Source organism: Lemur catta, chromosome 11, assembly GCF_020740605.2.
Source record: "Lemur catta isolate mLemCat1 chromosome 11, mLemCat1.pri, whole genome shotgun sequence".
NCBI classification, from domain to species: domain Eukaryota; kingdom Metazoa; phylum Chordata; class Mammalia; order Primates; family Lemuridae; genus Lemur; species Lemur catta.
In genome coordinates this window covers 40,638,285-40,653,208 of record NC_059138.1, presented here as the reverse complement: position 1 = coordinate 40,653,208, position 14,924 = coordinate 40,638,285, and the positions used below count along the sequence as shown (strand labels likewise).

The following is a 14,924-nucleotide window of genomic DNA, read 5'->3' as shown; positions in this document are numbered from 1 at the left end:
CGTGATCTATATTGGCTCGTCACGTGGTCTCAGTCAAGCTCTGAACATTAAGCTGTAGCTATTAGTGTCTTTCTGCAGTCTGGTGGTTTCAGAAGCGTTCCAGAGGACAACAGGGAGAATAGGGCGTGGGGGGTGAGTAGAAAAGAATATGCATGTAGTTAAAAACTGGGGAGTGTTTTAGCCAAGCTTCCTTGAAGCTGCTTTGTTGCTTTTGGCTTTGCCTCCTGGTAATTATAGCTCAGTGTGGACTGGAAAATGTCAGCATCTGGCAGCAGGTGGCGCAGTGTGCTGCTGCCTTTTATTTATTAGATACATTGCATTCTTTGGGATCCATGAAGGATTGGCCAGCCCTGGGCAGCTGGGGGAAGGCCACAGTGTTTGAGATCACAGTGATGGACCAGGGCAAGAGAGGGCAGATTGGAGCTGGCTTTAGTGGTTCTAGGTTTTGATCCTAAGAGTCCCTAAAGACAGAGGGATGGGCTGTGTTTCTAGGCAGAAGCGTGCGACCGCTATGAAGCCCTGCTAATGTAGGAAGATGAAGGGAAAAGAAAGGTTTTATTAATAGTTCAAAAGGCGTATTAAGAGATTCCACCCTTTCACTTCATTGTTTCTGCCTTTACCAGTAGTCCTATCAAATCCATGTTTTTAATGGACAAACAACAATCTAATGAAAAAAAATTCTGAAAGAACTGTATAATTCTGCAGTTCATAATATATCAGCTGTGTATTTCCCCCTATTTCCCCTTGGTCTTTGTCATAGGTATGCATGTTTTACCTAGTAGTAATTGTGATCTAGAGATATTTGATAAATATTACAAATTATGTGTTTCTCATGTTGCTACATAAACTCTATAGGATTCCACAGGGTTGCTGTGTCTTAATTCACTTAATCATTCTGTTTTGGGACAGTCTCTAGCCCCCTTAAAAAAATTTGCTGTTAAAAATGATGTTGCAGTGAATATTTTATACATACAGTTTTTCTTTTGATTTGTTCCCCTAAGGCTAAGTACCCAGGAGTATCACTGGGTGAAAGACTACGACAGTTTTTATAGCTTTTAATTTTATTGCTAAGTTGATATTCAACATAAGTTGTGATAATTTACACTGTTACAAGGGATTTGTGAGTTAATCAGTTTTACTATAACCTTATTGACGCTGTGTATTTTCATTTAAAAAAAATAAGTACAAAAGAGTGATGGGAAGGTCCTCTTGAGCTTTTTACCCATTGGCTTAATCTAAGAATATGATTTGGCTTTGCTTAGGCACAAACTAGCTTATTTTTGCACTCTGCTTTCTGTGTGTGTGTGTGTGTGTGTGTGTGTGTGTGTGTGTGTGTGTGTGTGTGTAAAATGATGTGTTATGTCTTCCATGTTTTCTTCTCCTTTGACCTTCACTCCATCTTTCTCCTCACTTTTTTCTCTTCTCCCCATATCTTTAGCATTTGGCTTTGCAGTTGTTTCCCGTTAACCACTCCCACACATGTGTGGGAGCTCTTTGGCAGCTCCACGTGTGTTCATACGCTAGCGGTTACCTAGGACAAGTTTGATGCATTGCAGATCTCTTAGACCCTCGCCACACGGACATGATCCATCAGGGAAGGCAGAGTACACTGCTGGACTGGCCTTGCGCTCAAGAGAAGATGGTACTGGATTTAGTTTGACCTGCTGCCTCCACCCCCACCCCAGTCGCTCAGCGTGGGAGACTGATCAGCACCCTCTGGTTCACAGAACACCTGGCCCTGAGAGTGCTCATTTGTTTCCCCATCTCTCCTTGCACAGTACCACTCACTGTAAGCTGCTGCCTTTGCCTTTAACCTACTTCTTCTACCCCAGGCCCCAGCTTAATTACACCACATGGACCTGATTGCATTGGCACATCCCACCCTCTGCTGCTCCCTCCCTAGTCCCAGTTATGGGACTGTTCTTGTCATGCTTCCCTGGTAGGAGCTGGCTCTGGACACTCAACACTTGAATCGTAAATTCCCTTGAGGAGGTGTGCTTGCTGCCAGACTCTTTCCTTGAGGCCCGAGGGATCCCTCTTTACTCTGACCATACTTCCATTCTCCTTGGTAGACGAGTGCTGTGATAAGGAATCAAGAGAGGGAAGGGGAAAAAGAAACTATATATGCTCTTTCCTCCTATGCTCTCTGCAAAATTAGCATGAAGTGGAGCACTTTGTGAGTATTTAATATACACGATGGTCTGAATGTTTGTGTCCCTCTGAAATTTCTATGTTGAAGTCCTAACCTCCAAGGTGATGATTTTAAGTGGTAGAAGCTTTGGTGATTGAGATTAGGGCCCTTACAAAAGAGATCCCGGAGAGCTAGCTCACCCCTTCCGCCACATGGGGGAGGTAACGGTGAAAACACGGCTGTCTGGGAAGCGGCCCTCCTCAGACAGCAGATCTGCCCACACCTTGATTTGGGACATCCCAGTCTGAAGAACTATGAGAAAAAAATTTCTGTTTATAAACCACCCAGTTTGTGGCTAGAGTGGACTATGACATATATGAACACATTAGGGTGCATAAACCAGTTGAATTAGAAAATTGTTCCCTGAAAGACAAAAGATTTCCTCACTTTATAAATGGTTCCTGAAAGAATTTACGAGAAGTATATTGAAACAAGGTCCTTGCCTTAAAAGGAATGTCATCAAGAGTGACCTTCCCAAGAATGATTTTATCCCTCTAAACTATGGGTTGCTCTACAGAAGTGGTGACTTTCATTAAAGGTTAAAATTGCCCTTGATTTTTATAATAAGAAGAGATACTATTAAAACTATCCAACCACAGGAAGCATGTAAGGATTTTTTTTAAAAAAGGAAACAGGCTGGATATGGTGGCTCATGCCTGTAATCCTAGCACTTTGGGAGGCCGAGGCAGAGGGTTGCTTGAGCCCAGGAGTTGACCAGCCTGAGTAACATATCGAGACCCTATCTCTACAAAAAAAAATAGCAAAAAATTAGCCAGGCATTGTGGCATGCACCTCTAGTTCCAGCTACTCAGGAGGCTGAGGCAGAGGATCGCTTGAGCCCAGGAGTTGGAGGTTGCAGTGAGCTAGGCTGACACCACTGCGCTCCAGCCAGGGCAACAGACTGAGACACCCTGTCTTACACACAAAATGGAAACATAACTTAAACATAAAGATAAAGGAATGGACAATGGAGAAATGGGGTACTCCTACCAAAGTCTTTTTAAAGTTAGATACCTTTAGTGTATTTAATCACTTGTTTAGAGATTATTAACTACCTTGGAAGGCTAGAAAGAATTAAAGCTCCTTCCTGCTTATAGCCACTCACACGTGAGGGTGTCAGTGCAGAAGTCTTTCAGTGGCCTGATGCCCCTGAGCAACTGGGAAAAGTACAGGTGACACCTAGGTTGTTCTCCATTTAGAGACTGTCTGTATGCTGCTTCACTTAAAAAGTGTTTTTAAAAAGATATTCTTTTAATTGGACAGAGCATAGTTCATTGCTTAGTGAAGCACAAAAGACACTTTTTTCCCTTGGCTGCCACAATCAAAAGGTTTGTTAGAGATCCAAAGTATTAGCACAATTACAATCTAACTTATAACTTTTAAAAATTAGAATTGTTGCTTTGACCAAGGTATAACATGTCTGGAAGTGTCAGTTGGATGTGTGGGAAATATTAATTTTTCACAGTTTAGTTTGTATATATTTTGTGGGACAATCACTAATAGTTATAGTGAGTTCAGTTAATATCAGAAACCATAATTTTATGATGTCACAAAACAGCATTACTTATTATAAACAGACCATGAGGCTGGTGAATTCATGCCTGTCATTTCTGTAGAGATGAGGTATCTTCAATCTGCTTCCTAGATGATGAAATTTAGGAACAGACTCAGGACCCAAGGACTCCTATTTTTGTTCCCCTCCCACCAGCCACTAGGCTGTCCTGCTCTTACTCATAGTTGTGGTCAAAGACACAATGTTTAATTTTTAAGGTTGAGAGGAAGGGAATATCTTAGCAGTAGCTTTCTCAGGGCATTTGCTGATTTTTGAGATGGAATAGTTTACAGCCATATTTGTTGATTTCGTTAAAAAAAATCCAGTCCATTAAAAATGGATAATAGAGTTACCTAACTGGGCAAAGGAGGGGAAACTTTTGCTAGATATTGAGGAAGGAGGAGAAGGTCCATTTATATTCAGGAGACTTTGAAGTTGCAGCATTCATTTCCCTCAGTGGGCAGCATGAGGACTTCTTGTCACTTGTCCTGTGTGTGGATGTTCCTGTTTGGAGCATCTTAGTTTAGTATGGTGCCTTGCTAGCTTTATGTACAAGTAGACATTTTCTATTGTATTCTGCCTACGATGGAGGAGGTGGGTCGCTGTGTTTCTGGGGGCTGTAAGTAAAAGCTGATACCGAGATGGGATCCACTGAAGAGCCGGACAGGATTGATACAATACTTTAGCTCTGCTGGTTGAGTCCTGGCACACAGGATGAAGTGTTCTCTCTGAATTGGCCTCCTCTCCTGTACGAAGATGCTGGTTAATCAGCAGAAGTAGGACCAAAGCCAGAAGGCCTTTTGGAAATGAAAGGCAGATGTTTTTTTCTGGCAGGAACTTGCAGATGAGCCAGTACCACAGGGCTTTTTTTGGTTTGTTTTTGGATCCATTGGCAATCGAAATCATAAATGGGAAACAGTCCCTTGGTGTAAACCGTTGATCCTCTTGTGTTCAATTAATAGTTGTGATGGGCTACATTTGGCAATTATTTTGTATCTTCCTAAGAAACAGAATGAGGTTATTTCTGAAGAATAGACTTGGAATAATTTTCCTTCTTTCAAAATCAAACTTTAAAACTCTCCTTTGTGCAGGAAAATGCTCCTGTGTCATTCCTTGAGAATCTGGTTAATTCTAACACCAGAGTCTCCCAGAAGTAGCTAAATTCATGGGTGTTTTTCTTACAAAACATTTTTATGAATTATTTTCTTAAAGCACTATGAGCTCTTTTCAAGTAGCTGATGATGTGCTTCATGGGCTGCTGTGGCCTTCACCGTGGTGCCTGGTGTCCCGATGCGTACAGCACTTGGCATCCACCTGGCTGGCCAAGCGCTGGTTGGCGGCTAGAGTGGTTGTCTGTGCTGCCAGGCTCATGCTTGAGCCTGGGTGGTGAGATGCTGTGCCTTGGCTGTTAGGATGTGATTGTTCAAATTCCTACTCTCCCCTCCCCTCCATACTGGGTTACAACATCTAACATGGTAGGCTGGAGCTACTCTTATTCTCTGGGTTAATGAGCATGCTGCTGTTAACTTGGCATTTAGGATTCCTCAAAGATTGGCTTTAAGCTCATCTTTAACCACGTCTCCTGTTTTTAAACCACGCAATCACAAGTCTTCAGACAGCTGGTTCTTTATCAGCTTCTAAGCCAGAGGTATAGGTAGAGTAATACGTTTGAGGGTGGGAGGTGACTGGGATTACTCAGACATGCTCAAGCAGTGTTCTCAGTCCTGGCTGAACATTAGGATCACCTGGGGAACCTGTGAAACTCATGAGGCTCAGGTCACACCCCAAACCAATTAACTTACTTGGGGGTGGGACCTGCGTGGTTCTAACGGCAGCCGAGGCTGGGAGCCACACGCAAGAGGCTGCTGTCTTCCCCACAGAAAATGAAGTGCTGTTGTCTGTTTGCCTCTGATCTAAACCCACAGCCCGTGTCCTGGTCTCTCAGTCTTTGCTCACATCCCAAGGGGCCCACCTGGACTGTCCTCTCCTTATCCTTCGCTTACTCAAATCCATTTCCGTCCCCCGTGCAAGGCTTCCAAATAGACCTTCCAATTTACAGTGATCTCTGTGAATTCTTATAACTTAAAAAAATTGCATCAGTTATTTAGTTGATACCAAATAGTGACATATACATTTAATTGTTTTCTTTTGGTACTCTCTTAAATATTATAGATGTTATTATAATAAGCCAGTGGCCTCCCTGAAAGACATATAAATTCATGTGAAAATATTTTTGGGACTTTTGCCTAACAATATTTCTTACTTAAATATAGATTTTTCCTTTTGTTTTAAATTTAGATCCTTTTCCTTCTAACTCTGTGGTTTTAAACTATTTTAGGCTATAGATTTCTTTGAAAATCTGATGCAAGACCATGTCCCCAGAAAAGTGCTTATACAAACGCAGGCTGCCTGTTCCGTGCAGTCAGAGGGTGCTCCAGCCCTCTACAGCCTGTCCGTGGACCTGTGGAGGGCTCCGTTTACCTGTTTATTCTTGGCTGACACATGGATATGCTGATCAGTCTGATCATTACACAGTATATACATGTATCAGAACATCATATTGTAACCCATAGATACATACACTTATTTGTCAATTAAAAATAAAACTAAAAAGGAACCCTCCTCCCCAAAAGGTAATGAGGAAAGGGATTTTTAAATGGAGTGAGAAGGAAGTGTGATGCGTGGGGTCTTATAATGTCAGGACAGGGGCTTGAGAGGACGAGGCCAGAAGACAGGTAGAGGGCACCTAAGTTTCTCCCCTCCCATGTGCTGTCCTGGGCAAGGTCGGGGTGAACTGCATCATGGCACTCCTGTGGCAAAGCGGGCAGCATTAATAGCTTAATTGGCCGCTAGATGTCCCCACAACACCAATTCATTTTCTGGCTTTTGGCAATAGTGTGCCGGAACCCAGACCAAGACAGCAGAAAGCTGTAGTGACTTCCGGTCAGGGACCTAATGCTGCCAAATGTCTGCAGGATTTGTCTTATTATTTGTTTGTTTGTTTCCCTAATACAAAGGAGGGTGGATAAAGGAACATTTATCATAAATAAATGGAAAGGGAAAGAAAGGTGAGCGAGGTAGGTCAAGTGAGCAGCGAGACCTGGCTCCAATGTTTGTTTTTATCTCCCTTGGAAGGGGGACTTTCTTGGAAAGAATTTTTTCTGTCTCTGGGAGAAGGGATGTTGGCTGGATGGGCATTTCAGGCTTCAAAAACAGCAAGTGTTAATATTATCGTGTAATTCCCTTTACTGATACTCCAAAATCCATTTCAAACCAATTGTGACTGTCCTTTGACTAAAAATGTGAATGATGTTCTATTATTCAACATTAGGGCATCTTTCTTTATTGCTGTGTATTTTGTTTTCTTATTTCCTTGCAATCCAGCCAGGTGTGTCACCATAGCAGGCAATAGCTCACTTTGTTTTATAGCCACACATTGTACCCCTGGCCCCAGTCAAATCTTTTATAAATGCACATATTTTGGCAAGAAAGTGTGTATCATAAACCTGTCTTCATTGGCTTAAAAATGATTTGTGTCAGTGTATCCTTCAACATTAAATGTATTAACATTGTATTTTTTTATTTAAAAATGAATACAATTCATTCTTGCTTCAGGGTAGTACAATTATATCAATAAATCAAAGACTAGATAGAATGCCAACAAATTCTGGAGTATTGACAACTGAATGTAAAATTAGTTCATCTTTTTTTGATTGATAGGTTTTGAAAAATATCTTTGGAATTAAATAAGCTTAGCAGGAAAGTAAACCGAGTCCTCTTGCCCCAAATGTTATGAACATTCTCTGAGTGAGCATGGCACTGTTGACACAACCTAAGTCATAAAAATGGGTCCCTAGGGAGGAAATGACTTGATGTGTTTAACGTAGGCTTCCCTGCTAAGCCTTAACTGGGGGAGTTCTATGGGTTTTAGGAAATGAGCAGCAGTTCTGTGTTATAAAAAGAGGACAGAAAATGAAGTGCAAAGGCAAGACTCTTCCTGTTGGGATGAGAATGCCATTCTTCATGGGAAATACTCAGAAATGCTGCCACGTGAGAGCTGGGGAAATAAGACTTGGCGTGATACTTGCTGGGCAGTTTGGGCACAGGGCCTGCTGCTTAAGGTTGCTCGTGTTTTTGTCTCCTACAGGTGCACAGCTTTAAGGGCTACTGGGAAAAACTGAACTCCAACCTAGAATATGTTAAGTACACCAAGCCACACTTACACTATAACAACAGTGTGGTCAGGAGAGAATGGCACAACCTGATCTCTGAAGAGGTACGTGTGGGTCGGTGAGAACAAAGCAAGTGTAGCCAAAGGGTGCTGGATTAGGCACAGGGGATGCCTTTAAACTGTGAGGCTGGCTGACGTCTGCAGTACCCTTCCCAGTGGCTGGGCACTTTGACATTGTCATTTGTAGACAGGTGCTCCTATGATCTCTGTTCTCCTGAGGAGGAAACTGAAACTCGGGGAGGTTAAAGGATGCTCAGCTCATTCAGAGTAGAAGTACAATTAACATTCATGGCTTGGGTGTGTTCTCAGGTTACTTTTATAGTTAAAAATTGATTTACTAAATAAAAAAATCTAGGTGTTCCCAAATTAGTGGTTGCTAGGGGCTGGGGCAGTTGAGGGGAGGAGAGTGGATGTGACTATGTGGGCGTGGCACAAGGAGATCTTTGGGGTGATGGAATAATTCTGTATCTTGACTGTGGTGGTACATGAATGTGCATATGTCATGAAATGACATAGAATTACACACACATTGTGCCAATATCACTTTCCTGATTTTGATTGTATTATAGTCATCTGAGATATAAGCACTGGGGGAGACGGGGTGAAGGGTACTTGATGTCTGTAGAATTGTCATATATAGTTGAGTGTTACATATAACATAGTTGTAACTTCCTATGGAGCTGTAATTATTTCAGATAAAATGTTTCTTAAAAAATTTTTTAAAAATCTAGGTGTTCTGATTAACTGGAAAGTGTATTTCTTCTTTCTGAAGTTCTTACCTATATTGCATTATGTCCTTGATGTGAAAAAAGTCATCCACAAAACCTTCACCTTCCATACTCCTGACATGTTCTCACTCCTAGAAAACAGGAAAAAGAAGGTCCACTGCATATGTGAGGAATATTCTTGATGATGCAATAAAGTAAGTAAAATTAAAGGTTATTGTATCTGTAAGATAGTTAACTTTTACAGTTATCTTGTTGGCAGTCTTTCATGGAAGTAGCTTGCTTTTGTTGGATATCCTCAGCAAAATGATACTGTCAGCTTCGTGAATGCAGGCACGTGGGCCCTATTCTGGAGTTTGGTGCTGGAAATTCTAGAGGGAAAAGCTTATATGATAAACCTCAAAGACTTGCAACCTGGGGATGGATGATTTATAATGTATAAGTGGTAAAGAAAGTTCTTTATTAAGTGAACTCCTTAGGGGGAAGGGCAGACAGTAGGTTGATTTTTTTTTTTTTTTTTTTTTTTTTTTTTTAGTATTAGTGGGCTGGTGAGCTTGCTCTTATTTTGAAAGCATATTTTCCGGATAGATGAGTCATCTCAGAGTGCTGAAAGTATAGGCCCCATTCCAACCTCTGTTCTGTTTTCTGTCCCCATTATTCCCAATAACTGAGAGCTGCAATTGTTCTAAATTATTGCTGTTGTTGGCACTACAGGGTTTTGAAATTTTATAATTGCCTAATGTGGTTTTTGCTACATTGACTGAAGTTTTTGAGGTTTCCAGCAGCCTGAGAACAGTTTGTGCGGTGGTTTTATGGGTTTTCAAAGGAGAATATCTTTGTGTATGGTATTGTGGCTTTAATTTTTTTAAGATAAATGCTTTCTGTGTGACTAACATGGCTAATTTCTTTGTAGGGTGATTTCTAACCTAGAAGCGAGGAATTTGGGTAAGAAAAGACCTGTGATGAAGCTTTCTGGATTTCAGTCAGTGTGTCCTGTGTCACGCTGTTCATCCTACCACTGCGGGTTGGCAGGAAAACCACTTCCAGTAGTGCAAAGGAGGCAGCACTCTTTAGCATCTTCCTGTTAGAGTGGCCACACTGCTCTTTCCATGTCTGTCCAGGCACTAGGACCTTCAGGGACAGCCGCTGAATGTGCTTTTGCTAAAGGAGTCCCTGGGTGTTTGTCCTCTGGTTTTCATTATTTCTTATCACATAGTTGATCTAACTCACGTCCCTCTGGCTGTACCCACAGGAATTACTTTGGCAATTCCTTGGCTTGGTGCCGCTTTCTCTCCAGCTGTCTGACCATACAGGGTCTTTGACTTATGCACTCTTCATTTTGGTTAAAACTTGGGCACACACTGGGCTAAGTCCTAGGGGTACAAAGAATGAGGAGCCTTCAGGCAAACAGTGTGGCTCTTTGGGAAGAGCCGTGGGCTCAGGAGCCAGACAAAACTGGTCTTAAATTCCAACGCTGCCATGTGCTAACTGTGTGTTCTTGGGCAAGTCATTTATTCATTTCGTGCGTTGTTCTCCTCAGGGCTAGGTGAGGAGAAAATGAGAGTAAGTGGGTTAATGTGGTAGCACTCAGCGCAGTGCTCAGTCCATGTGGGTACTTGAGGTGGCTGCTTTGTCACTGGTGTGTGAGGAAGAAATGCTAACACACCGTTTTTAAACCAAGCCACAGGTACTAGGTAACCCCTAGGTGCTAGGTCAGGGGTGGGGATGGTTGAAGGAGGCAGGGAGGTTGGAAGAGGCTTCCTAGGTTGGAAAAGGCTTCCCAGAAGGGTGACATCTGAATTAAGCCTTTACAAAGAAGGGGGACTTAGGTGAAATGGGGGAGGGGAATGCTGAGGACATTCCAGTACAAGCATTTTCGTAGTTGTCACAGGAGCATTTTTATACCTCATAAAGTTCAGCCTTCACTCAATGTGCTGTTGTTGTATATTCCACTCCTATTTCATGGGCTTGGATGTTTTAGGTACATGCTGGGTGACCCTAGTGGAAATCATTTCATGCAGTGCATTGCTGCACGTCCTTCAGCTGTGCACACAGCCCGGTGAACTGTGATGGTGACCTTGTGTCCAGCCCAGGCTCACAGAGCCTGGGCTCACCGAATAGCTGGGGAGTGTGGGGGGCACCTGCCTCTGCCTGTGTTACCAGGCCATCCATGCCTGAAGCCAGGGCTCTGCCCTGCCAGACAGGTGTGTGACTGTGTGTGATTCAGGGTCCCCCTCCTTGCATTGCCAGGGGTCTGTTGTGATCTCCCCTCCTGCCTTGCTTAGAGCTCCTGCTCCGTGTGTGCGTCAGGACTGTTTGCAGCCTGTTACTGGTCATTCTCTCTTAATGCACTTCAGGAAACTCTTCCCCTTCCTTGCACGTGCTTTGCTTGTGTTAGTTTCCCATGAAGAACGCCGTCACTGCCTGAAACGGGACATTCTGTGAAATTCAGAGCTGTTGGGCTCACATTTTGAATTGTTTTATCTTATTCGTGAGGGTTGTATAGGATCCAGGTAGGATGCATCCCTGGGGGTCAAGAGGTATCTGTGCCCTCCAGAAGCAGTTGTTGGCCCGCCGAGCAGGGCAGTTCTGCCATCTTGCTTGGTGCTGGGCCTCAGGTTTTAGGAGAGGGAAAACAGCACGAGGGAGTGGGGTCAGAGGAGCATCAGGGCAGATCTTCCAGGAGCTGTTTGCCTGCCCCTCCGGTCTTGCTAGTGCAGTGCAAATCATGGTGGAGAAAGTGCCATTTGATTTAACCTTACATACCAGCTTTCCATCTTGTTCTAGCCACTTCTGCAGTCTGATAACTTGTGCCAATTAGTATTATTTGCCACAGTAATTGACTGGTCCTCTCAGCTCAATTACTCCCAAAGTCACTGAATTATAGGGGTCACATAATCCTTCCACTGAGCCCTGTCCCTCGGTTTATGGCCCCCTTAGGGTTAAGAGAGGGCTCACTTCCCTGTGTCACCAGTGGAGCAGAGGTTCTTAGTCAGTGGTGAGTTTTAGTGTTGAAGAAAAATCAAAGCTAGAGCCTATTGGTGTTGGGGAATGTGTTCCTTGTTTTCCTCCTTTCTTGGTCTTTCCCTCTGTCTCACAGAGCTTTCTGTGTACCACCTGAGTCACAGGGTCAGCTGTCACCCTCAGGGCACCCTCAGCTAATGAAAACTCTTCATCCTGTCGGGGAAGTGTTGTCTTCCCAATGAAACAGAGAAGGGAAACCCAGACTGATTCTTCTTCCTTCTAACCCATTTCCTGAAAACTATCAGAGTTTGACAGTTGCTCTGTTTAATTTCAGAGCCAAGATTAACGCCCCTCTTGCAGGAGGAAGATAACCACCAGAGGCTACTGATGGGGCTGGTGAGTGGTTTCTGGGCTCCTTAGGTGACAGTAAACAATGGGCCCCACAAAGAGGGAAGAGGGCTAGATTGCACTTCCTGTTATAATTTTATTCTTCGTTCATTCTTTCAACAAATAGCTGTTGCCAGTCACTGTAGACCCTGTGTGTTCAGTGGTAAGCAACACATACATGACTTCTGCCCTCTTGGAATACACAATTGAGTATGGAGACCACACATTTATCAGTCACATCAATCAGCATATAGTTACAAACCATGATAAGTGGTGAGAATTTTAAAAAGGAAAGAGCAATGTCTTTGTGGCATTTGTATTTGGGGTTTAAAATACAACAGAATTAAAGAATCACATTTCTCAAGAAGTCCAATTGGTAGGATCACCAAAGAACCATAAAGCAAAATAAAGAACAGAATTGGTAAATCCAAAATATTTTATATATTTTTAATACTGTATGAAGTTAAGAATGAAACAGTCTATTACCTTAGATATGGCAAGTTTAAAAATATTAGAGAAATATATAAATCTATATTTTTACCCTTAAAAATTCTTGTTAAATAGTTTTCTTTGCAAATAGAAATTACCAAACTTGATCCAAGAAAAAAAGAAACGCTAAAAGCACAATAACCATAAAATAATTGGAAAAAATGTTAAAGATTTTCTCCAAAGAAGGCCCCAAGTTATTTAATGAGTTCTGTGAAACTTAAGGGCCAGATCAGTCCCATGCTGTGTAAGGTATTTTTTGAAATAAGATAGAAAGCTTCTCAATCACTTAAAGCCATCATAACCTTAAAACCAAAATGTGACAATGATCTCTTTTTTTCTATGAACATAGATATCACAAGCCTAATTAAAATACTTTAAGTGGTCTCTTGAAAATACAACATGGCCAAATTGGATTCTTTCCAGGAAGGCTTAATATTAATGTTAGGAAATCTATTAATGTAATTCATCATATTACAAGGGCAAAGAAAAAAAAGATAATCTCTGTAGGTGCTAAAAGATGATAAAAGTCAAATTCCACTCTCGGAATATGCTAACTCAGTAAGACAAAGAATAGTCTAATAATAGTCAGCCTCCTTTGTAATGGACTGCTGGAGGCATTCCTGTTAAAATCACAAAGAAGTTAAGGATCTTTGATATTTTCACTATAATTTTTTGTTTTAAAAATTATAGCCAATACAATAAGAAACCAAAATAAAAAAAAAGGATGCTATGATTGTCTAATGCAACAAACAAAATAATCAACTGGGAAAATGGAAAATAATAAACAGCAAGATAGTAAGCTAGTGATTTCCATACAAGTATTTTCTTTTTTTAATTAAGATTAACCAGTTAGAAAAAATAATGAAAAACAATATTCCATTTCCAATCCTTAGTGTCTAGGTTTAATAAAATTATAACCAAAAAGCCAATGAAACTTCTCTTACAATTGACTCAGTGATTCACTTGGCAAAGAGGAGTGGAACTGGTGTCACCAGATGTCTGAACGTGTTACTGATCTGCAATAATAGAAACAATCAGTGTGTATACAAAAATAGTCAATAGACTCTAGTTTAAATTACAATCTTTAGTGTATAATAAAAGGTATTTAAAATCAACGTGGGAAGAAGGACTTTTTTAAATCTATTGGTCAGTGGTTAACCATTTGTAAAAGAAAATTAAGTTAGATTCCTCCTACCCCAAATACCACCATTTATACCATAAACCAACAGAAATATCAGATAGATTAAGGAGTTTAATATAAAAATTAAACTGTGTGAATTTAAATAAAATAAGCAGGTAGTTAAATAATATTGAAATAAGGACTTTAAAATATATTATTGAATATAGATAGGAAAAGATAGATTTGATGCAATGAAACTTAAACAGGCAAACAATAAATCTGGGGGAAAATTGCAACATATGTGACAAATGATTAGCATTTAGTGTATAAATTTTACAAATCAATAAGAAAACGATACACTAGGAAGGAAATGGACAAAGGCTCTGACCAATTTTCAAAAGGAAATGTTCAGAACCACCCACTGCTAATGTTCAGCATTGCTGTGATCAAATGACAAATAGCACAAGTGGGTTCCTCATTTTGGTTTTTTGCCTATCAAATTAGCAAAGATTTAAACATCATACTAGCAAAATTCAAGATACGGAGAGTTGGGATAACCTCATGAATTTGCAACCACTTGAAAATTAGTATAAGCACAGTGGAAGGCATTTTGACAGTGTCTTGCAAACAGTAAATATGTGATCCAATAAATTCCATTTCTAGGAATTTAGTCTGACAAAATAATTGAGGATATGGCAAACAACTTTTGTATGAGGATTTTTTTTTGTGGTATTATTCACAGTAGTAAAAGAAATATCCCATATGTATAAGAAGGGAATAAATAATTCAATTATAGTACTTTTCATAAGATTAAATACTGTGAAGCCGTGAAAACTAGTATGGTAAAGAATTTTTGATGGCATAAGGAAAGTATTACATGAAAAAACAGATTACAAAACATTAGAATGGGTGTGCACACCAGAAAAAAAGGAAAAATAACCCCTAAAATGTTAATGTACATGGTAGGATTATGAGTGATTTTAATTTTTTATGTTTATTGTAGAAGAGAGAAGCACAAAAAATATGTACTATTTGTTAAACAGAAGAAAAATTTAAATTTTTAAAAGCCAAATTAATTAGCAAATGCAGGAGACTGAATTGAAATAAGATATCACCGTGTCTTGGCCCTGAAGGGCATGGGCTAGGTTTTACTCAGGGTGTTACATATGTGAATATCCTAAAATATTAAGTAGATGATCTGTGCATGTATGATGTCTGTTGTACAATTCCCATGTTTACTGGTGCAGTGATCCAGGCCTCTTGCT

At 40.9% G+C, this 14,924-nt stretch overlaps 1 protein-coding gene across 9 annotated transcripts in view; it reads left to right on the top strand.

The window, feature by feature from the left end:
* LOC123647084 (gamma-secretase activating protein) overlaps positions 1-14,924 on the top strand; it is a 92,413-nt gene that overhangs the window by 61,102 nt on the left and 16,387 nt on the right. For all 9 annotated transcript variants that reach the window (XM_045564295.1, XM_045564294.1, XM_045564293.1 and 6 more), the window contains 4 exons: positions 7,891-8,019; positions 8,838-8,896; positions 9,613-9,644; positions 11,998-12,059. In XM_045564295.1, coding sequence (XP_045420251.1) covers positions 7,891-8,019; positions 8,838-8,896; positions 9,613-9,644; positions 11,998-12,059 — 282 coding nt within the window. The remainder of the gene's footprint in view (positions 1-7,890; positions 8,020-8,837; positions 8,897-9,612; positions 9,645-11,997; positions 12,060-14,924) is intronic.